The sequence below is a fragment of the Sorex araneus genome, chromosome 5 (genome assembly GCF_027595985.1).
Source record: "Sorex araneus isolate mSorAra2 chromosome 5, mSorAra2.pri, whole genome shotgun sequence".
Taxonomy (NCBI): Eukaryota; Metazoa; Chordata; class Mammalia; order Eulipotyphla; family Soricidae; genus Sorex; species Sorex araneus.
The window spans coordinates 83743509-83766950 of NC_073306.1; the positions used below are offsets into that span (position 1 = coordinate 83743509).

Genomic DNA, 23442 nt, shown 5'->3' on the forward strand with positions numbered 1-23442 from the left:
GGTGAAGCCAATCGGAAGTGAGGGAAATCTGCAGGGGGAACAGGGAGCAGGAAGCAAAGCCCCCACATCTTGCCATCCTCCCAGGAGAGAAGGGCAGGCCCAGCCAAAAGCTGCAAGCCCAACCCTGAAACCTGTATGCTGGGGTCTTTCTCCCCCAGCCTGGCCGGGAGCACCTGGCCCCCACTGACTTTGCTGGTCAGCGCAGGCCCAGGAGGGAGGCGGCAGGACAATCTGCCAATCAAATACCTATGCCCACACGGAGCAGCCACACCCCACACGGAGGGAGAAGTGTTCCTATGGCCTGTCTCGGGCCTTCCATGGACACCGTTCCATGCTGACCCCCACAAAAAGCCAAAGAAGAGGCTGGAGCAATAGCACAGCAGGCAGGGCGTTTGCCTTGCATGTGGCTGACCTGGGTTCGATTCCCAGCATCCCATATGGTCCCCCAAGCACCGCCAGGAGTAATTTCTGAGTGCAGAGCCAGGAACAAACCCCTGAGCATCGCCGGTTGTGACCCAAAAAGAAAAAGAAAAAAAAAAAAGCCAAACAAATTAGAGAAATAAAGGGGAGGGGCCCGAGGAGCCTTAGTGCTACCTGCCAGATCCTCAGCCTCCCCCAGCAGAAGCCCCCACCCCCTCCATCCTGACACGGAAGATCAAGTGAGACCTTGGAGGAAGCGCTGGGCCATGAGTCACAGCTCAGGCGTGCGGGGCTGCAGAGTGAGCTCCAGACCGGTGTGCACTGGCTCTCGGGCCAGAGCAATAGGACAGCGGGTAGTCCATCTGCCTGACCATGGCCAACCCGGGTCTGATTCCCAGCACTTCTGGGCTGGATCCCTGAGCACCACTGGGTGTGGCAAAAAACAAAGAAAAACAGGTATGATTTTGTGGAGGCCACACCCAGCAATGCTCAGGGGACCTTCTGAAGTGCTGAGGCTCCAGTCCAAGTCATCCTCATGCAAGCAAGCCCCTTCACCCTGCTACAATCTCTGGCCTCTGGAATGATGTGGCAGCCTTACTGAGGCTGCAGACCCCTCCCCAGTGGGGACGGCATCAGCCCCAGCTGCCAGGGCCCCTGAGGAGGGGCTGCCACTCCCGGCGGAGGGCAGGCTGGCTGCAGCGCTTTGGATGAAGAGAGCCAAGTGTCCCTGTGGGACCAGGAGCCCCGTCTGGCTCCAACCTGAAGTAGGTCAGATTTCAGATAAGCAGGTGGCTTTCCTGTAAGTGACGAAACCCTCTTCTGTACTTAATGAGAAACAGGCTCCTGAACTTACCCAGTGCAGAGAGCAGGGAGCGGCCTCTCACTTCTCCAGCCCCCAGCGCCCACTCCGGTCCTGTCCCTGACCTTCCCACTCTCCACCACAGGACCCTGCAGCTGGTCACCTCTGACCAGGCCCCGGGGCCTTGGAGAAGGGTCAATATCCCCTCTCTTCCCACAGGAAGCTACTGGTCACGCCCTGGGTGCCCAGCACGCTTGGCAGCATTGCTGGAAGAGTAACATACACGTGACCCTGACTGGAGCTCTGTTCTGGCCTGAACTTTGCTGGGACAGGCCAGGACAGGGGAAGACACGCCACCTCTTCTGTCCTTTCTGGGCAGCACAGCACCCACCACTTAACTCAAGTCCACAGAGCCTGCCACCCCTCCGCACCCCAACATCCATAGCAAGAAACTGGCTCGTGCTCAGGCAGCCTGAGGCAGCTTGGTGCTCTAGAACCCGACTTGCAGGCTTGGGACTCTGAGTTTGTGTCCCCAAACCCCCACCCCGTCCCCACCAGTGAGGGCTGCTTGTGATCCCCGGGACCAGCACATGGCAACCAAGCGCACAGGAGAACCGCAACCCAAGTGTGAGACCCCAGTGAGCTCCACAGCTGTGTGCAAGCCAGCAAGAGTGCATGTGCCCCAGTGAGCTCACAACCAAGTGTGTGTGACCCCCCCGTCAGCATGACAACACAAAGGGAGGGGAAAGGGAAAGGTCGGGGCTCAGATATCTCCCCGAGGGGTCAAAGTGATAGTACAGCGGGTCGGGCGCTGACCTTGCACACAGCCGACCAGGGTTCAATCCCAGGCACCCTATATGGTTCCCCGAGCACTGCCAGGGGTGATCCCTGAGTGCAGAGCTAGGAGTAACCCAAGAGCACTGCCAGGTGCCCACCCCCCACCAAAAATAAACCAAAACCAGCAACTACCAGAAATCTCCCCAGGAGACAGATCTAGTTACATGCTCCAAGTCAAGCCCCTAAAGCAGCACAGTCGACGCTCATGAGAGCTGGGATCACCTCAGGGACACCTGCCGCCTCACCTCCTGCCAGACTGCACGGTACAGCTAGCGACTGGGTCCTAGCCAGAACTTCCCTCGGGGCTCAAGAGCTAGGACAGCAGGCAGGGCACGTGCATCACATGTGGCCAACCCGAGTCTGCTTCCCGGCACCCCATATGGTTCCCAGGAGCGATCCCAGAGCACAGACCAAGTACTACCCTGTGTGACCCAAAAACCAAAAAACAGACCAACCAATCTCCTTAAGAGCCAGAGAGATAGGGGTTAAGGCACTTCCCTTGCATGCACTGACTTGGATTTAATCCTCAGCACCCTTACAGTTCCCCAAACCCCACCAGGAGTAAGCCCTGCACACCGCTGGATGTGGCCCAACAAGACAAAACAAAACAAAACAAATGAATCTCCTTGATAGGACCCAGACTTAAGACACAGAAGAGGAACGATGCTCTCTATATTGGGACCCTAGCCCATGCCCCACACAAATCTGAACGTGCCATGTCTAGAGTCTTTGAGGGCTGCAGACCTAGTAGGGATAATGGAGAGAGAAAAGCAGAGCTGTCGCCGCGAGGCTGTGAAGGCCTGGAGGATGCTTTCCGTGAAGCCGGCGAGCAACAAGAACTGAACTCCAGGGGGACACCCAGGGAAAGTCCCAGATAAAAGGAGTCCCTAAAAGCAGGACAGGGATGGGGCAGGTAGCACATGTCAGGCTGAATATTTTATTTCAATAGACATCCCTGGTTTAAAAAAAAAAAAAAAAAAAGGAATCAAGAGGCAGAGGGAGGGGTTCAACATTTCATCGCCGGGGAGCAGTCTCACTCCCCCCTCAGGGGGACACTGCTGCAAGGCTCATCCCAGTCCCTGCGAGCTCCCGGGCAGGAAGGAGCCGGATGTCCTAACGTCTGTTAAGAAAAATCTATCAAATGTGTTCGTTCTCGCAGAGGCGCGGGCTGGGTCCTCAGGGAGAATTCCTGGGCTCGCGGAGCAGCGGGGGTCCCAGAGGGTCAGCTGGCCGGGCTGCGGGGTCCGGGAGCGAGTGGCTGGGCCTAGAACCCGTACTTGGCTTGGGTCTGCCGGCGGCTGAGCTTGTTCTCCGACCAGGTGTTCTTCAGCTCCAGCTCCCGCTCCTTGGCCTGTGGCGGGGAGAAGGGCAGACACGCGTCAGACCAGGCTCTCGCACTGCCAGCTCCCCGTTCAGTCACCCTCTCCTCTTAACGCTGACGGGAAACGGCACACTCCTTCGAAGACTGCGTTTTCTCTGATTTGAGTAGAAAGGGAAAACCTCGAGAGAGTGAAGGAAAATAATGGCTCAAGCGAATCCCGACTCCAGAGCCCTGGAGTACCCCTGAGCACTGACAACTGTGGCGCCAAAACAAAGCCAGAAGCACAACATCCTGGTCCTTCCTCTGCTAGAACAAAAATGAAAACACTCAAATAGCCAAGAACGAAGGAAAGCTTGATTTTGGCTTCTGGAAAGGCCTCAGCCACCTGCCCAGCCCCGTGGCTGCTGCAGTGCGTCAGGCTCAAGGGCCACGTGTGGCGTCCACGGTGGGACCTCTGAGACCACACCACTGCTACTGGCCGGGTTTCTGTTTTATGGTTTTATTCTTTTTGGTTTGGGGGCCACCCCCAGTCGTGCTCAGGGATCACTCCTGGTGGTGCTTGGAGGAACCATGTGCTGTGGCGGGGATGGAACCTGGGTGGGGTGTGTGCCAGGTAAGCGGCTCCTTCCCCCCTGTGCTCACTGTGCTCTCTCTCACACCCTGGTTAAGTACAAAGTGAGCTGTGGCAAAGTGAGTGTGGCAAAGTGAGCTGTGGCGTGCAAGCACCACCCCAGAAAGGGGCACTTCCACCTCCCCTCCCCGCACAAGTCACCTGAGGTTTGTCCATCTCCCCAGGAATAAAAACAAATGCATTGTAATTTCAAGACATTTTTGTGTCTTTTTCTTTCTTTCTTTTTTTTTTTTTTGTGGAGGAGCTGATGGGGTCGCATCCAGTGATGCTCGGATGTTACTCCTGGCTCTGCACTCAGGAATTACTCCTGGTGGTGCTTGGGGGGACCATATGGGATGCTGGAAATCGAATCCGGGTCAGCTGCATGCAAGGCCAATACCCTACCCTCTGTACTACCATTCTGGCCCCAGCCCCTCAAGACATTTTTGGATATCTGTAGCTTTAAATAGCTGTACTGATATCAGGTGTCAAAGAAATAGAATAGAATATGACCAATATCTCCTCATCTGACAGAAGGCAAAAAGCCTAGGAAACTTTTTTTTCTTTAAATAGATTTTTCTTATTTTTTGGGGGTCACCCCCAGTGATGCTGAGGAGCTACTCCTGGCTCTGCACTCAGAAATCACTTCTGATGGTGCACAGAATGCCCGGGATGGAACCCAGGTTGGCCAAGTGCAAAGCAAGCACTCTACCCATTGTGCATTGTGCTATCTCTCCAGTCCCTAAGTAGATTTTTCTTTTTTTACCCAGATAAATTTGCTACTTAAAAAAAAACAACAAAACTATATGTGGGGCTGGAAAGTTAGTACAGCATGTAAGGCACTTGCTTTGCAAACAGCTGACCTGGGGTTCGATTCCCAGCATCCCATATGATTCCCCAAGCACTGCCAGGAATAATTCCTGAGTGCAGAGCCAGGAATAACTCTTGAGCACTGCCGGGTATGGCAAAAGAAAAGAAAAGAAAAGAAAAGAATATAAATAAATAACCTATATGGTAAACCATTCCATTCCCTTCTCACATGAATGTTTTAGACTGCTGTTTCCAGCAGGTTATTCTGAGAACAAGAGAAGCAAGTAATTCTGAAGGGCACATTTCCCCCTCTAGTGGCCACATGGAGAACTCCCCTGCCAGGTCTACATGGATCCTTAACCCCCTTACCTGATGGATCAAATACGTGATCTGGTGTTTCCTCCGCTGTTGGCCTGTTGGCTGTTCTCCTTTCCTCTGCAAGGTGAAAAGGTCACAGTCATTAACATATAGCAAGAAAAGCCCGTTTCTCATATGGCCAGATGAGAAACCCATCAGGCTGTCCCAGCGCCCAGGGCTGTTTCTGTGTCTATGCAGTAGCTCCCCTGAGGCATCAGGGTACATTCTAAGACCCACAGTGAATACCTGAGCCCTATTTACCTGGTGGGTCAAACTGCTCCTTCCTCTACATACATACCTATGATAGAGCTTAACTGTTAAGCACAGTAGCAGATAAACGACAAAACAAAACAACTCTAAATAAGAGTTGTGAAAATACAGTTTCTCCTCAACTATCTTATTGTTGGGACTAAAGTGAGAGTACAGCGGGTAGGGCACTTGCCTTGTGGCTCAGCTTCAATCCCTGGCACCACATATGGTCTCCTAAGCACCAGCAGGAGTGACCCTTGAGCACAGAGCCAGGAGTAAGCCCTGAGCACTGTTGGGTGAGGCCCCAAAACAAAATGAAAGGAATCAAATATCTTACTGTATATTTCTGGACCTTGGTTGGCAGTGTGTAACTAAAACACAAAAAGCAAAACCTTGGGTGAAAAGGCCAAAGTGGGGTTGGAGAGGGAGCACAAGTGTCACAGGGATTAAGGCGTGTTCCTTCCATGTGGCTGTCCCCAGATCCTCATGGTCTCTGAGAAACATCACTGACCACTGAGCTACTCCAGGAGCCCAGAGCTACACAAGGTGCACCCCAACCACCACCACCCCCAAAAGGGAGGGAGGAGGCAAAGGAACAGTGCAGGAGCTTAGAGCACCTTTCAAGCACATGGTCCTAAGTTTACCTCTCTTAGTGGTCTACCCCACAGGCAACTCCCAGCTACACACACTGCCAGGCATGCATCAGTGCCACAAAACAGAGGTGCAACACCAGCAAACTCTGTAGCTAAAGAGAAGTGCAGGCACCATGGCCAGGAAGTGTGACCTTGGTGAGGACGCCCATAGCTCGTGTGTCTCGACTGAGAGAGCGAGCCCTGGTGAGCAGGTGAGCAGGAATCACTAAAGGAGTGCAGCGCTCGATGAGCTAGTGTGCCATGAACCCCACAACAGGCACCAGGCGGGCATCACAGCCCCCGTGTATATGCAGCCCCTGGTCGTCACAACAAGGAACACATGAGGAGGAGTGAGAATATAAATAGAAATCTCAGGCTGGTGAGACAAGATAGTACAGCAGGTAGGGTGCAGACTTGCAAGCTGCAGACCCAGGTTTAATTCCCAGAACCTCATAGAGTTCCCTGAGTCCTGCCAGGAATGATCCTTGGCACAGAGCCAGGAATAAGCCCTGAGCACTGCCAGGTGTGGCCAAAAAAAAACCCAAATAAAATCCCAGGTGAAGGAGTACACCTGTGTGCTTTAAAGGTATTTTTTTTCGGACCCTCTGGCGGGACAGGTCAAGGGGCTAAGCTCATGCCAGAGTCTGGGTTTGAGCCCCAGCGCCACATGGTCTCCTGAGCACCACCAGAAGTGACCACCCCACCCCACCCCAAGCAGACCTGAGGGCAGTCCCTGAGCACCCGCAATGTGGCCCCCACACAAACGTTGTTTTTATTAAACCTATTACGCAAAAACAAAAACAAAACCAAGCTCAGAATACTTGCCCAAAATAGCCAGCAAACATTCCCGCTAGACTGGAAAGAGTCTGAGGTGAGGCTGTCTTGTTTGTTGGGTAATCCCGCCCCACAGCAAGCCCTGCTCTGCCCTCGCCGACATCTGAGAGCAGCTGAGTGCCCACGGCTTCAGACAGCTTAAGTGCCAGGGCCCACACACCTCCTCTCCCTTCGGGCTCCTCTTCCTGCCCATCTGCCTCTACTGTCCCCTTCATTCCTGTCTGCTATCCCCAGTCAGCCCAGATGGCTAGCCTGAGTCCTCCCGCTGTGGATCACAACCCCAGGGGGATGACACCCACCTCCCTCATTCTAAGTGGTCGTTTCCCCTCCAGGGGGCCAGGGCGGGACTCAAATGTTAGAGCACATGAGTACAGGTCTGAGGGTCCCAAGACCTTATGCCCCCAACGCCCAACAAAAGCACTGCCGGGTGTGTCGCTGTGGCTCCTGAACACTGCAAGGCCTACCCAATGGCACGAGGGCCAGCATGTCACCAGGAGTGGCCCTGCAATTATTTAAAAAAAAAAAACAAACACCTCACTCCACCTCTGTGAAATTCTCTAGCCCCCACCCACAAGGCACTGAGCCCCTAACCAAACTCTGATGCAATCGACTTACTGTCAGAGTCTATATTGGTCTGCGCTTTGCTTCTGTGGTTTTTCTGTCCTCTGCCAGAGTTGTCTCAGACTGGAAGCTCCTTAATTGGCCCCGCCCAACTCCCCAAACTCCTCTCCGGAGTCTCCTCAGCACTTATGTAATCAATTTGCAGTGTAATCATTTACACTCAAGTGTCCTCAAAGCTCTATTTCCCAACTACGCTGTAAACTCCTCAAAGATGGGAACTAGAGCTTTCTCTTCTTTAAAAGAATCCAGCTCAGGGCTGCAGCAGGGAAAGCATTTGCCTTGCACGTGGCTGACCCAAGTTCGATCCCCGACAGGAGTGATCCCTGAGTACAGAGCCAGGAATCAGCACTGCTGGGTGTATCTCCCTCGAAACCGCCCCTCCCCCCAAACATAATCTAGCTCAGTAAAGAGATGGTGGTAAGAAGCTGAGAGCTAGCAAAGAGCGAGCTGGAACTCCTTCGTGTAACGCACAGTCCTCTGAAAGTGCTGGTCAAAGAAGACTGACGGCCCTGCAGTGAGCAGGGAACAATAGCAGCTATTACCGACCATGCTACCTTTGCCCTCCAGCTTGAAGATGCTCTCCTGAGTGGTTTTTCCAGGAAACAGCCGTGGAGCTCCACCAAGCTAACCGCAATTCTGCACTCGGTCCTGTACACCCACCCACATTTACTCAGTTAAAACCAACGGCCAGGCTCAGATGGCCCTCTGTGGCCAGAGAACAAAGCAGAAGACAACGGGAGAAAAGAAGGAATTAAAGGCCCGACCTGGGCCTAGCCAGTGCTGGGCTCCAGTCCGGGGCTTCCCCACCTTCTGCACCCCTGCATCGGGCTCCTCAGAGGGCACACGAGTGGCACTCAGCTCCCAGGCACACAAACACTCATCCCACTGACTGAAGCACAGACTGGCAGGAGTGCGGGTGGGCAATGGGAGGGGTAAAGCATCTGCAAAGGCTGCAGCTGATGCAAGAACACACCGGGGAGGAAGGAAAAGAGAAATGGCCCGTGAAGAACCCAGCGAGGCCCGCAGGGCTGAGGTTCAGGCGAGCCACACCTCCCAGATGCGCTGAGCAGATCCCAGCTCCACGGGATGCAAGAGGAAACTGAGGAGCAACTGGCTGGCCGGGCAAGCTGCAACTCCTCGGCCATCTGTCCATGGCGACAGGCCAGGAAACCTCCAGCCCTGTCCACCCAGCAGCCAGGCCCCGCCACACTCAGGACAGCAGAGCCCCTCGGTTCTGGCAGGGGATCCCGGGGTAGGGCAGACTGGAACAGGGCAGCTCTGCCCAGGGCTGCCCAGTTCGTCAAGCTCTCTCTGCTTACTTTGCTGAACGACTTCATGGTTTTCTCTTCTGTCAATGACTTGGTCATCCACTGCTGGGCCCCACTGAGCTGATCATCACCTTTGATCTCCACAAAGTTGATCTCTTCCCGCCCTCGATTCCTCTTGCCCTGCAGCCGCTTAAACTGCAAAGGAAAATGGGGGTGAAAAAGGAGGGAAGAGTAGGGAGAGGTTAGGGACAGCCTGGTGGCTCTCAAGCCCACAGCAGCCACTTCCGTTCCCCACCCACCCTTGCTACCAGACAAAAGGCTGGTTCTCGGTTCTTCTGGACAGGCAAGAGAGGTGCCAAGAGGTGGGCCTAATCATGAGTGAGCACAGAGAACCACGGGTGCGAATCTGTGTTCAGGCTACAAGTAAAATTCTAGATGTCCATAAAGCAAGCATACAATTATGTTCTATGTTGCTTTTTTGGTTTCTGTGGTGCACCCGGCGGTCCTCAGATGTTACTCCTGGCGGAGCTTGGGGATCCCTGTGAAGAGCTAGGGATTGAACCTGGATCACTCACATAAGGCAAGGCAAGTGCCTTATCCATTGTACTATTCCTAAGGTCTCCACAACTGTCAAAGAATTCAGGGTAACAGCAACAAAAACCTGCCAGTTTGATCCTTGGCATTGCATTCGGTCTCCTATGCACTCAGGGAGTGATCCCTGAGCAGTCATAGTGGGACCAAAAAAACCAAAACACCAAAACCAAACCAAGCCCGGGGGTGGAGAATACAGTGGGGGAAGGTGCTTGCCTTGCTCACGGTCACCCAGTTCAATCCCCAACACCACAAAGGGTTCTCCGAGCTCCACCACAAGTGACTCCTGAGTGCAGAGCCAAGAAAGTCCTAGGCAGAGTCAGGTGGGACCCAAAAAGCAGAAAAGCACATAATTGGGGGGGTGGAGTGATAGCACAGCAGGTAGGGCGTTTGCCTTGCACATGGCCAACCTGGGTTCAATTCCCAGCATCCCATATGGCCCCCTGAGCACAGACAGTGGTAATTCCTGAGTGCAGAGCCAGGAGTGACCCCTGAGCATTGCCAAGTGTGACCCAAAAGCAAAAAAAAAAAAAAACATAATGTGGGGAGGCCAGAGAGTGAGCTCCAGGACTGAGCACTTGCCTACCATGCAGGAGGTCCAGGTCCCTGCACAATGGTCCAGCACTTCCCAGAGCACTGAGGCGGGGGAGGAGCCACAGAGCACCACTGGCTGCCCCCGCCCCACATCACCAAAATAATACAGTGCTCTCAAAGTAAGAGCCCACACTCCAAAGGTCACCCCCTCTTCCCCCCGCCCTCACTGCGCTCCCTTCTGAGGGGTCATGACTTTCTACCCACATGTGGGGGAATCATGGCTTCCACTCCTGATGTTGAGGGAACAGCGAAGTGACTGTCCTTTCCCACCCCAAAGTCATTCTCCCCATCTAAATTCTATGTTGAGTCAAGGTACATTTTGGTGAGGCCCATCTATCAGCTGAGAGACTGATTTCATGGGCTCCTGTGGCAAGCAGATACAGCCATGGGACCTAAGTCCAGCCAATGAAACAAGTGAAGTGTTCAAGAGGAAAATGTCCTCTCCCTTTCTCCACCCTCCTGCAGAGAGGGTGGCTAGAGTGTGATGTGACAGTGGTCACCTGACAAGAAAAAGGCCATGGGAGGTCCAAGTGTGCAGGGCTAAGGTGCTTGCCTTGTGCTTGACTTACCTGGTTGGGGCCCCGTCACCGAATACGGTACACAGGGTCCCTCATGGAGTGATCCCTGAGCGGAGTCAGGGCTAAGACCTGAGCATCACCGGCTGCTGTGGCCCAAACACCAAAAACAAAACCCAAAGCCCTTAAGAAACAATCAGCCGCCTGCTGCAGACCCTGATTGGACCTCCACCCCACACGCCATCCCCAGGGTCCCTCCAGAGCACATAAGCACGAAGACCCTAAGCCGGGTCTGGCCTCACCCAAACTCTCCCAGGAAAACAAAAAACAAAGCAGGGTACCCGGCTCGGAGCAGCTCACTTACTGCTTCATCATCGATGAAGGAGGCATCTGGGGCGATTTCCTGGGGGGGCACCAGGGCCGGGTCCTGGGCAGGGTAGTAGCCACCACTGTAATAATCCTGCAGGCAAGGAGGGAAAGACACACCCACTGAGGAGCCAGTGAAGGGGGGACGGGGCCTGCCCCAGGAAGGAAAGGATGGCACCAAAGAGGCAGAGGTCCCACTGCACCCATACCCCCAGGATCAGCTGGCCCCTCCACGGCCCCTTCCCAGCTCAAGCTTTCTGGCCTCTCTGAACCGCACCCCAGGACAGGCGCTTGGCTGCCAGCATCAATTCCTCCACCGTGCCCTTAGTCTTTTTTGTTTTTTCTTTTTTAATTGAGTCACCATGAGAACAGTTACAGGGCTTTTAGGATGAGTCTCAGTCATACTATGCTCAAACACCCATCCCTTCACCAGTGCACATGTTCCACCACCAATAACCCCAACATACCCCGCCCCCACCACTCCCCCTCTGCCTGTGTGGCAGATAATTTTCACTTTACTCTTTCCTTACTTTGATTACATTCAATTTTCAACAGGAAATTCACTACCTTTATTTGGAATTTTCCCCCCAACAGTCAGACCTGTCGGAATGGCATCACTAGACTGTATGTTTTCTATCACTGGTAACAAAGAGCATATGATGTTGCACGGTCGCGAAAGCGCATGCCCTCAGTCTTACTCCTCCAGCTCCTAACACCCCACGGAAGTGCACAGCGCCTGCTCCCCCTGCCATTTGGGGAGACGGCCGGTTATCAGCTGGGGGCCCGTGGGTCTCTAGTGGAAACTATGATGAAGCCACTCTAGAATTTACAGGCAGGAAAAAAACGAGTTTGTGTCACGGGTGTTCGGGTCAGGAGTCTGACAACGCCCACTCAGAAACGAGCTATCTGGAGGTGGCTGTGGAACTAAGAAAAATAAGATTTTTGGGTTTTGTTTTTTGACCACACCTGGCGATGTTCAGGGGTTACTTCTGGCTCTGCACTCAGGAATTACTCTTGGTGTGCTGGGGGAATCATTTAGGATGCGAGGGATCAAATCCAGGTCAACCTTATGCAAGGCAAGCACCCTACCCACTGTACTGTCACTCTGGTCCCCAAAATAAGCCTTAAAGGTAATAAATCACTTGCAACTCTGGAGTGATTATAATATTGGGGGCTGGAGTGATAGCATAGCGGGTAGGGCGTTTGCCTTGCACGTGGCCGACCCGGGTTCAAATCCCAGCATCCCATATGGTCCCCTGAGCACTGCCAGGAGTAATTCCTGAGTGCAGAGCCAGGAGTAATCCCTGTGCATCGCCAGGTGTGACCCAAAAACCAAAAAAATAAAAATAAATAAAAATTAAAAAGTGGAGTAATTATAATATGAATTTCCTATTAAAAAATTTAAAAGGGTGAGGCTGGAGCAATAGTACAGCGGGTAGGGTGTTTGCCTTGCATGCAGCCGACCTGGGTTCAATTCCCAGCATCCAATATGGTCCCCTGAGAACTGCCAGAAGTAATTCCTGAGTGCATAAGCCAGGAGTAACCTAAGCATCGCCGGGTGTGACCCAAAAAGAAAAAAAAATTAAAAGGGGGTGGGGCATAGAAATACATCAGGTACAGCACTTGCCTTGCACACAGCTGACCCAGGTTCAATCCCTGTCACCCCATATGGTCCCCGAGTACTACCAGGAATAAGGCCTGAGCACTGCCAGGTGTGGCCCAAAACAAAAAACAAAAATTTTCAAGAGGCCAGATAGCTAGTACAGCAGGGAAGGTACTTATCTTGCAGGTGGCAGGGGCTAAGGTTCGATCCCTGACAGTGTCTAGGGTTCCCCAAGCCTCACTAGGAGTAAACTCAGATTGAGGTGTAACCCTGAGCATCACTGGGTGTGGTCTCAAAACAAAGCAACAAAAGGTTTATAATATGGACCAGAGAGATGCTCACCAGGCTGAGCACAGGCTTTGCTCTCAGGAGGCCCAAGTTCATGTGTGGCACCACATGGTCCCCCACTCATACCTGCAGTACTGCCAGGAGTGCCCTGAGCACTGCCAAGTGTGGTCCCCAAACTTAAGAAGGACAAAAAAATTTACCATTTAGAGCCAAACATGCAACCCAGTGGTAGACTGCGTGGCTCACACGAGGCCCTTGCATCATCCATCCCCTATGCTATGTTAAAAGAATCAAAAATTTAAAAAAATAAAAAAGAATCAAAAATCTACAAAAGAGGGACCTGTAGGGCTTGTATGTAGAGCAGCAGGGCGCTTACCTTGCATGTGACCCACCTGGGTTCAATCCCCAAGACCCTATATGGTCCCAAGTCTGCCAGGAGAGATCCCTAAACTCAAGAGCCAGGACTAAGCCCTGAGCACAGCCAGATGTGGCCCAAAAGCAAAAAGGAAAAGAAAAGTCTACAATGCGCAACAACTAAGTTGCAGGAGTTAAATAAGAGTGTTTTATTCAGGAATCCTGAATCTATAGGTTTTATAACTGTATGTAAAGAATTCCAACTTGCTATTTAGTTGTTAGATGTAAAGCAATTGTTTCCTGGGACTGGAATGATAGTACAGCGGGTAGGGCGTTTGCCTTGCACTGCACACGGCGCACTGCCAGGTGTGACCCAAAAAGCAAAAAAAAAAGCAATTGTTTTCCTAAGACTTGCGTAGGATTTTTTTGAAGAGGGAAGAACAAATTCTCATATTTTAGGCTGGAGGCACCTGCCTTGCATGTGACCAACTCATGTTCAAATCCTCAGCACTATACGTAGGGCCCCCAGAGCCTGCCAGGAGTAAGCCCTGAGCACCTGGCCCAGTGTGGCTGGAAAACAAAACAAAAACTCCTTTCTCCTTCCTCTTTCCTTCTAACAATGTTGAGCAGAAGATATGTGGTACTTAATCTATCTGCAGGATACAACTAGGTTTAGCAGCAAGTATTTAAGTTGCACGGCCGTCTGCAAGGTCTGGTCCGACCTGGGCGCCCCTGGAGCCCGGCCACCAGAGTCCCTAACTGTACCCTGCAGAAAGCTAAGCCCACCCACTCACTACTCATAGCATGAGAGTGGGAAGGGGAGTTACACGTGCCAACCATCCCAGGTGAGTCAGGCCAGACCGTGCAACTGTCCCTGAGTCCTGACGCCTGTCCTATGGGAAGGCTCAAACCCACTCACAGACAGGCGTCCACCCCAAACAAGCTGATCAGCTCTCCCAAACAGCCAAAGGAGAAGTCTCCGCAATCATTTCCTGAACACGTGCTCTGTTCCAAGCACCGCCGAGGCTAACAGGAAGTTTCCTACACCCCAACGAAGCTGCTGTTCTCCCTGCCTTCCTACAGCTGGGCCCTCTGGAACTCAAGAGAGCCAGTTCAGTAATTCGACCAGATTCACACAGCCTGAGACTCAACCCCCAAACCATTCTAACCCCATCTGCAACCACCGTGCAAACCAGGTCCCCCACTTTCCTCATCCAAGGGACCCGTGCAGTCTCCAGACCCCCTCCACCTCTCATGCCCCCATCCCTGCCCGCAGTCCCTTCTCAGTACTTTCGGGAAACTCCTCGACTCACTCCCACAGGAATCTATGCTGCCCCCCTTGCTCTCACTCCCATGCCTGTGGGGGCGACCCTGGGTCTCTCCTATGACCGAAGACTGCACTTTCCCCCGCTGTGGCCCTCCTTCTTCTCACCAGCTCCTATGGTGAGACTATTTCAGAATAAAGGCAGCAGGCACATGGGTTCTACCCGTCAGAATTCAACATTTCGGCCATTTGAGATCAATCAGGAATAGAATAAAAGTGAGATGTATGTCTTGAGGTTAGAAAGCTACAGGAAGATGAAGATACTCAAAGACTCATTCCTTTGGCTAACGTGATGTCCCAGAGGGCATCTCCACTGGCTAAGGATGCTCCTGGGCTGGCAGGCTGCCCGCAGGCCTCCTACGCACCTGATAGTAAGCACCAGCGGCATTGGCGTCGCCATATGTGGAAAACTGATTGTAGCTGTAGTCTTCCCCAGGCTTGGGCACCCAAGGGGCCCCACTTGAGCCTGCTGCCATCTTGAATTCAAGGGGGGCATTGGCGGCATCGTCCTGGAAGGCTGGTTCCGGCTCTGTGCCTGGAGGCAGCTCTTCGGGGGCAGTGGGCATGGGGTAAGGGTATGGCTCGACTCCGGGCGGCTCAGCCTTGTCAGGGAGGGAGAAAAAGTTCTCGGGGGCCACTTCCTCATCGCTGTCGTCCTCCTCCTGTGTGATCTGCCTCGTCACCTGCAGGGCAGCACTCTTGGCAGCAGCCTTGATGGCCGAGGGCGATGGGGTGGTGGTTGTGGTCCCCACCACGGGGGCCAGTGAGGCGGGCTTGGTCTTTGAGGCCTGTCTGGGGGGCTTCAGGTCCGAGGAGCCGTCCGAGGGTTTCCGGGAAAAGGCATGGGGCAGGAGCAACCTGTTAGTCTCTTTCACAGTCAGGTTTTTAGGTTGGGGAAGCAACGCAGACAGACCGGTTCCCTCGCTGGATCCCTGAGGAGCCCAGGCGGATGCGGAGGAGGAGGGAAGAAAGACAAGTGAGTGAGACACCATGACACGTACCATGGATGCCAAGCTCTGTGGCGGCACCTAATTTCTGACCTCCACCCGCTCAGGCTCAATGCTCTCTCCAAACCAGGTGTACTTCCCGGGTTTCCTCAGCACTGCCCCTGCCCCACCCACTCCCCGGACTCTTGGTTCCTGATCGTACGTGTTCTTTCTTCCCCGAAAACCAGGGTCCTGCCCAGCTCATCACTCCACCTCTCTCCAGGTCCAAAAGGTTCTGCTCTTACAAGGAACTCTGGGCTTCTGTGGGATGGCGCCTCAGTCCACCAGACAGGGCGACGTAAAGAGAGTGACACACTCAAGTTGACCCAGGTACCTGGCCAGCCTCAGGAAAGCCCCACAGCTGGGGCATGCCGGGCAGGTTTATACACAAGGAACTTCAAACTTGCACAGTTTACTTTTCAAATTGGCATAGCTCATCCAGAATCCTACGATTTGGAAGTTTCTCAAATTCACCCCAAGATGTCGCTCAGGGGCAGAGCGTGTGCTGTGCCCGAGGATTCCTCCCCAGTAACTCAAAACTGAAAAGAACCTGCAGTCAGAGAGCTAGTACAGTGGGCAGGGCACAGCTGAACTGGGTTCAATCCCCAGCACCCTAAATGGTTCCCTGAGCCAGGAGTGATCCTTGAGCACAGAAAACAATAACAACAACAAAAACTGAAAATCAGGGCCAGAGGGAGTTCAGTGGGTTGGCACACAGGCATTCGCATGTGTGAGTTCCAGCTCAATTCCCAGCACTGCGTGGTTGTCTCCTGCATTTTCTAGACGCCATCCTCAGGCACAGGGCTGGGGAAAAAGACCCTGAGCATTATCAGGTGTGATCCCAAAACCAAAAAACAAAGCAAATAAAAAATGGCTCTACAACTCTGCTTTAAGAACATCAAAGGATTGGGGCTGGAGCGATAGCACAGCGGGTAGGGCGTTTGCCTTGCACTCAGCCGACCCGGGTTCGATTCCAAGCATCCCATATGGTCCCCTGAGCACAGTCAGGGGTAATTCCTGAGTGCAGAGCCAGGAGTGATCCCTGAGCATTGCTGGGTGTGACCCAAAAAGGAAAAAAAAAAAAAGAATGTCAAAGGGTCACTTGTCACCTGACCTATCTGGAGGGCTGTGGGAGGTGCCACTTTGAAAATTAGAGAATGGAAGGGGGTGGAGCGATAATACACAGGGAGGTCATTTGCCCTGCACACAGTCAACCTGAGTTCAATCCCTGGCATCCCATATGGTTCCCCTAGCCCGCCAGGAGTGATCCCTGAGTGATCCCTAGCAAATCCAGGCATGCCTGAGGGTGGGGTGGGGAAGAAGAAATGGAGTAAGACCACCATGTGCCTGCAGTACATATGCAGTACAGGTACATGCACCTCACCCTCACAGACAAGGGATGCCTAATGAATAGAATAAGACTTCTGAGTCACTGGGGCCGAAGCAATAATACAGCAGGTAGGGCGTTTGCCTTGCATGTGGTCAATCCAGATTAGATCACCAGCATTCCATATGGTTCCCTGAGCCCACCAGGATGATTCTTGAGTGCAAAGACAGGAAAAATCCCTGAGCACTCCAGATGTGGCAAAACAAACAAACAAAAGAAGACTTCTGAGTCTGCCAAGGATTAGTACAACAGGTGGAACACTTGCCCTGCACACAGCAAACCCAAATGTGATCTCCGGCAATCCCATGGGTCCTCTGAGCCCCGCCAGCCCTGAGCACAGAGTCAGGAGTTAAGGCCTGAAAACACCACCAGATGTGGCCCAAGACAAAACAAAAAATTCTTCTGAGCCAATCAGGCCTGGCAGAGAACTCTGACCTGGAAAATGGGCTCCTGGGGCTGGAGTGATAGCATAGCGGGTAGGGCATTTGCCTTGCACACAGCTGACCCGGGTTTGATTCCCAGCATCCCATATGGTCCCCTGAGCACCGCCAGGAGTGATTCCTGAGTGCAGAGCCAGGAATGACCCCTGTGCATCGACAGGTGTGACTCAAAAAGCAAAAAAAAAAAAAAAAAAAGAAAATGGGCTCCTGGGCTGGCTATCCACATCCACAAGACTGTCTCTGCAGAGCCAGAGGCTCAGACTCTCCAGAACCAGATGCTGCAGGGCTGGGCGGAGGGTGTCCTCAGCTGACACAGCATGTGCTGACACCGCGGACCATGGCAAATCCCTTTGCAAGCTCCATCCAGCTCTGTCCAGGCGCAGCCCTAGGAGCCCAGTGCCCGGCCCCACTCCTCTCTGACCATGGGCTCTTCACCCCAGGCCTCTGAGCAGTGTCCACCTTTCTCAGATGCCAGGTACCTTCTCCGGAAGCCATTCTGCTAAAAGAACCACTGGCCGCATTCGGTCTCCCTGTGTCAGCTCCTCTCACCACTCCACCAATGGCCATTCCAACAGGACACGGGTCACTCTGGCCACTGCCTAATTCCCCATGCTGTCCTCTAAAGCCTCCCAGTGGTGGGAGGGACACGCTCAGAGCCAGGGGAAGGGGCGGTTTCAGCTGAATCCCAGGACTCTGGGTCGGTGCTGCTCTTCCAGGGATGCTGAATGGGAAGTCAGGGAGTGCGGCCCACAGACACACAGCAGACAGGACGCACCGTCTACGAGCCAGAATGAAGGCACTGGGCAGGGGAGGCAGCAGACGGCAGGGCAGAACGCCCAAGGCTGGCCCTGCTCTCTTCAACCCAGACAACACTCTCGATTCATTCATGTGTAATAGAGGTAAAAGCACCATGGTTGGGGCCACAGAGCGGGGACAGAGGCAAGGCACCTCCTGGCACCAAACAGGGCATGGTATGATATGGCACCACCAGGGGTCACTCCTGAGCAGAGCCAGGAATTTGCCGGAACCCCAGCACTTCCAGGTGTGGGGCACCCCCCAATTCAAAAAAAATAATAACAACACTATGACTTAGGCATTGAATGAAGGCTTAAATCAATGCAATGCTTAGAACAGTGTCATAGAGAAAGTGCTAATGAGAGCTGGAGTGATAGCACAGTGGGTAGGGCGTTTGCCTTGCATGAGGCTGACCCGAGTTTGATTCCCAGCATCCCATATGGTCCCCCGAGCACCACCAGGAGTAATTCCTGAGTGCAGAGCCAGGAGTAACCCCTGAGCATCGCCGGATGTGACCCCCCTCCTCAAAAAAAAAAATGCTAGTGAAATGTTTATTTTGCAGTTTACAAAGTAAGACAGGGAAGAGCTGGAGCACTTAACTTACATGTAGCCGACCCAGGTTGAATCCCCAGCATCCCATATTGTCCCCTGAGCACTGCCAGGAATGATCCCCAAGTGCAGAGCCAGGATAACCACTGAGTGTGCAAACAAAACAAAACAAAACAAAAACATGGGCCGGAGCGATAGCACAATGGGTAGGGCGTTTGCCTTGCACGCGGCCGACCTGGGTTCGATCCCCGGCATCCCATATGGTCCCCCAAGCACTGCCTGCCTGGAGTAATTCCTGAGTGCTAAAACCAGGAGTAACCCCTGAGCATCGCTGGGTGTGACCCAAAAAGAAAAAAAAAATACTACAGGAAAAGATGGAAAACTTTTGGGGCAGGGAAGAGACAGAACAGTGGGTAAGACACTGATTTTGCATGCAGCCAACTCAAATTTGATCCCTGAGACCCTTTATGGTCCCCAGCACTGGCAGGAATGATCCCTAAGCGAAGGGCCAGGAGTAAGCGCTGAGCACTGCTAGGTGTAACCCCAAAACAAAACAAAAAGACTACAAACTGGGGCTGGAGCAATAGCACAGCGGGTAGGGCATTACCTTGTACGAGGCCAACCCGGGTTCAATTCCCACCAGCATCCCATAGCATCCCACCAGCATCTCAGGCAGTCCCCTGAGCACTACCAGGAGTGATTCCTGGGTGCAAAGCCAGGAGTAACCCCTGTGCATCGCTGGGTGTGACCCAAAAAGCCAAGAAAAAAAAAAAAAGAAAGAAACTAAAAACTTTCCAAGACATGTGTTCCCTAACATTTTGATCAATCATTTATTTCTTCCTAAATGGTCCTTTGACCTGAAACGCAATGAACCAAACTGAGTTCCAATTCATCTCACTGCCTGGCCTCCCCGGGAAGGAGCTGAAAACAGTGAGCGAGGGCAGAGAAGCACCAGGCCCGACACTACCCAGGAAGGCAAACCCACACGCCCACAGAGTTGGCGCTCACACAAACACCTTCGTGGCTCTAAGCTGCTGGGAAACCACTGCGCATCCGACGCCCTCCCTTCTCAGGGAGCACCTGGGAGGAGCAGAAACGGTTTCTAAATAGAGCCAGACTCACCTGAAGGACAGTTTTCTTCTTTGTGGGCTCATCTTCCTCAGAATCTGACTAAGAGAAAAAGAAAAAGGCGTAAGGTTTTACAATAGGAGGACAAGGGCACAAACACTCCAGTGAACATACGCTCATACACAGAGGAAGGGGTGAACAGTGGTGGCCTCTCTGTCTGAGCTCCACCTCCACACAACCACCCACCTTGCCCCCCCCCCCCCCCCGCCAACAGCTGCCCTGAGCTCCTCTGGTCACTTGTCACCCTGCCCCCAAAACCCACTATACAGTCTTCCTTGCTCGCACATCTAATACTTTAAATGAAGACTATTTCCTCTCGCTTCATCTTCAGTGAAAAGAAAAAGCACTCCCCATTCTTTTTCCTATAAATCTGTCCACTCAAAGACGAATGGGTTTTGGCCCACAATCTTCCCCAATCTCAGCTTCACTTCTCAAACCACTTATAAAGAGGACATAACCACAGGGCTAGGGGAGGTCCAGTGGGAGTAAGTGGTGTGTTAACTACTCTTCTATGAGGCATTAAAGGTCAAAGTCATTGGAGAAATCCATTCTCTCTCCAAGTATGATCTATTGTCTGCCAGATAGAGCTGCCCGCGTCCAGAAGAAGCGAAAGATGATGGTGAGAATTTGGGGAACACAGAATGTCAGCTGTGTCACCCCTCTGAATCATCATGACTGTTTCCAACAACAGCTCTCACACGGAGCGTCACTCAATCCCAATGTCATACCACCTTCTATTATCAGGATGCTGCAAGGCATATACGAATAAGCATTAATGGTTTACTTAAAAAAGTCAACCCCAAAACCCAGAAGTTAAAGTAGTTCCATCTTGTCTAGGGGACATACGTTTGAGCATCAAGAAAAAAAAGACTATGCAAAGGGCTGGAGACACTGCACAGGGGATAAGGCACTTGTCTCACATATAGACAAACCAGTTCGATCCCTGGCACCAATTATGGTTCCCCAAGTATCACCAGGGTAACCCCTGAGCATTACCAGGTGTGGCACCCCAAACAAACAAATACTATAGCTCCTGCCCCTAGATAGATACACTAAAGTTCTATAGAAACAGGGGCTGGAGCAATAGCACAACGAGTAGGGCATTTGACTTGCACTCGGCCCACACGGGTTCGATTCCCAGCATCCCATATGGTCCCCCAAGCACCGCCAGGAGTAATTCCTGAGTGCATGAGCCAGGAGTAACCCCTGTGCATCACCGGGTGTGACTCAAAAACCTAAAAAAAAAAAAAAAAGCTCTATAGAAACATTAAGAATTACTCTCCTCGAGGTTAGAGCGATAGCACAGCGGGTAGAGCATTTGCCTTGCACGCGGCGGCCAATCCGGGTTTGATTCCCAGCATCCCATATGGTCCCCTGAGCACCTCCAGGAGGAACTTCTGAATTCAGAGCCAGGAGTAACCCCTGAGCATCGCCGGGTGTGACCCAAAAAGAAAAAAAAATTACTCTCCTCAGCCTAGAGAGCGAGTACAGGGATGAAAAGATGCTGGCTCTGCATGCAGCAAACCCCCTTGAGTCCCCCTCACATGCATATGGTTCCCTCAGGCACTACCAAAGATCACTCCTGAGCACAGAGCCAGGAATAGCCCCTGAGCACCACAGGGTCCAATGTATCACCCCTGCCAGATTGTCCAATTCGACAGAAGGACAAAATGTTAAGCTCCAAGCACCAAAATATTTTTGACCTTTTTCAGGGATCCAAACGCTCACAGCCTCAGGGCTCCCTTATCTTTACCCACCCCAACCCTGAGCCCTAACTTCCCCCTTTCAGGAGACCGAGAACTGGCTCACTGGGGCAGGACTGTATCACACCCCCAGGCACATTTAAACTTCCCCCAGGGAAACAATCTGAAAAGAAGCACATTTTATCCCTGTTTGAGATTATTACATTTATAAAACCACACAAACATATCCTAATTTTTTTTTTTTTAGATCCCTGGCAAACAAAAAGTGGCTACTGTCAAAGTGAAGGTAGCCTGTCCCCCAGCTAATGGATGGAGCTGGAGGCCAGATCAGCTGTGGTCAGAGAATTCAATTTCTCTTTAAATATCGCAGAGCGTTTCCATTAGACTGACAACCCAAGTTTAACGTTTAAAAACATATTAGACAAAAAAAAAAAAACAACTTTATTACTTCTGGGTTTGGAGTTCTGCTCAGACTCCTCACTCATCATTCCCTCAACATCTTATACAATCTTCTGAACCCCACTACAAATCATCACAGGATGGGCTCTAAATAGGATAAGACACACTGAAACAGATTCTAAAATAAGACGCTCAAAAACTGCTGATAAGGAGCGAAAGGGTACAGTGGGTAAGGTACTTACTTGCCTTGCACATGGCTGACCCAGGTTCGATCCTGGGCAACCCATATAGTCCCCGGAGCCCACCTGGAGATTCCTAAGAGCAGAGCCAGGAAGTGATGCCTGAGCACCACAGGGTATGGCCCAAAACACAGACCAAAAAAAATTGTGCTGATGGGGCCAGCAAGATAGTACAGCAGGTAAGGTGCTTGCCTTGCACACAGCCAATCAGGGGTCAATCTCCAGCATCTCACACAGTCCCTCAAGTACAACCAGGAGTGATTCCTGAGTTCAGAGCCGTTGCTGGAGGAAGGGTCCTTCCCACCGCACCAAGAAATATTTTGTGCAGAGGTCAGGGGAGGTTGCACAAAGAGCTGAAGCACATGCTTCGCCAGTGGGAACAATGGGTTTGATTCTCAACTGTGTATAGCACCCAGTACTGGGCATGTGTGGCACTCCCCTACACCCCCCAAAAAGAAGTACTGGGTCCCTTAACCTTTAGATTATGACTATTCCCCTCTGACCTGAAAGCTGGAAATCAGGGCTCCGAGAAACTCAGTCACTATTTGAGGGGGACACAGGGCATGGAGGGGGCTGGGAGGGAGGTGGGGACAGAATCTCCCCTCGGCCCTGAGAGCCACCTCTGCTAGAAGAGGCTGGAAACAGGAACTCAGGACAGGAAGAGTCCCAGATGCCACTCAAAGCACTTCCGGACATGTGGGGGCCCAACTGGAAACTTGAAGCTCACCAAGCAATTACTCAAACATACCATGAACAAGAAGTTTTGGTTGGTTGAAGTAACAAAAGCAGGGTTCGAGGGGCTGGAGCAATAGCACAGCGGGCAGGGCGTTTGCCTTGCACGCGGCCGACCCGGGTTCTAATCCCAGCATCCCATATGGTCCCCTGAGCACCGCCAGGGGTAATTCCTGAGTGAAGAGCCAGGAGTAACCCCTGTGCATCGCCGGGTGTGACCCAAAAACAAAAACAAAAACAAACAAACAAACAAAAAGCAGGATTCGAGCAGCTCACTGGAAAGACCTAGGAACTGGGTCCCGAGCCTTGTCTGCTCAGGCAACAGAGCCTGCAGCTGAGGGGAATACCCGGCCGTGCTGAGCAGTGCAAGGCCTAACCAACATCCCCTCACCAGGGGGAAAAAAACAGCATAACAAAAAGATGATCTGATGCTAAATGATGTACCCTAAACCCGCCAGTCATTCTGGAGGGGAATCAGAGGGAAAGAGTCACCTCAGACTGCAAAGATTCCTTGCAGCTCCCACAATGCACTGCCAGAAGCAATGGGCTTAGCTCAGGCACAGAAATGAACTCAGACAGCGTGAGCACAGGAGCAATATCAAAACTCCTTTAATTTGTGGTAAAACAAATAGAAAAAAAAAAAAGGTTTTTTTTGGTCTTTTTGGGTCACAACCAAGCGATGTTCAGGGGT

At 52.4% G+C, this 23442-nt stretch overlaps 1 protein-coding gene across 1 annotated transcript in view; it reads right to left on the bottom strand.

Moving 5' to 3' along the window:
- Window positions 1-2979: 2979 nt before the first annotated feature.
- The window catches only part of PRCC (proline rich mitotic checkpoint control factor), a 28758-nt gene continuing 8295 nt past the window's right edge, over window positions 2980-23442 (bottom strand). Inside the window, exons 2-7 of the mRNA XM_004619324.2 lie at window positions 19673-19720; window positions 14759-15325; window positions 10823-10918; window positions 8810-8953; window positions 5167-5232; window positions 2980-3407 (exon numbers count right to left, since the gene is read on the bottom strand). Of these exons, the coding sequence (XP_004619381.1) occupies window positions 3321-3407; window positions 5167-5232; window positions 8810-8953; window positions 10823-10918; window positions 14759-15325; window positions 19673-19720 (1008 nt within the window). The 3' untranslated portion in view covers window positions 2980-3320. The remainder of the gene's footprint in view (window positions 3408-5166; window positions 5233-8809; window positions 8954-10822; window positions 10919-14758; window positions 15326-19672; window positions 19721-23442) is intronic.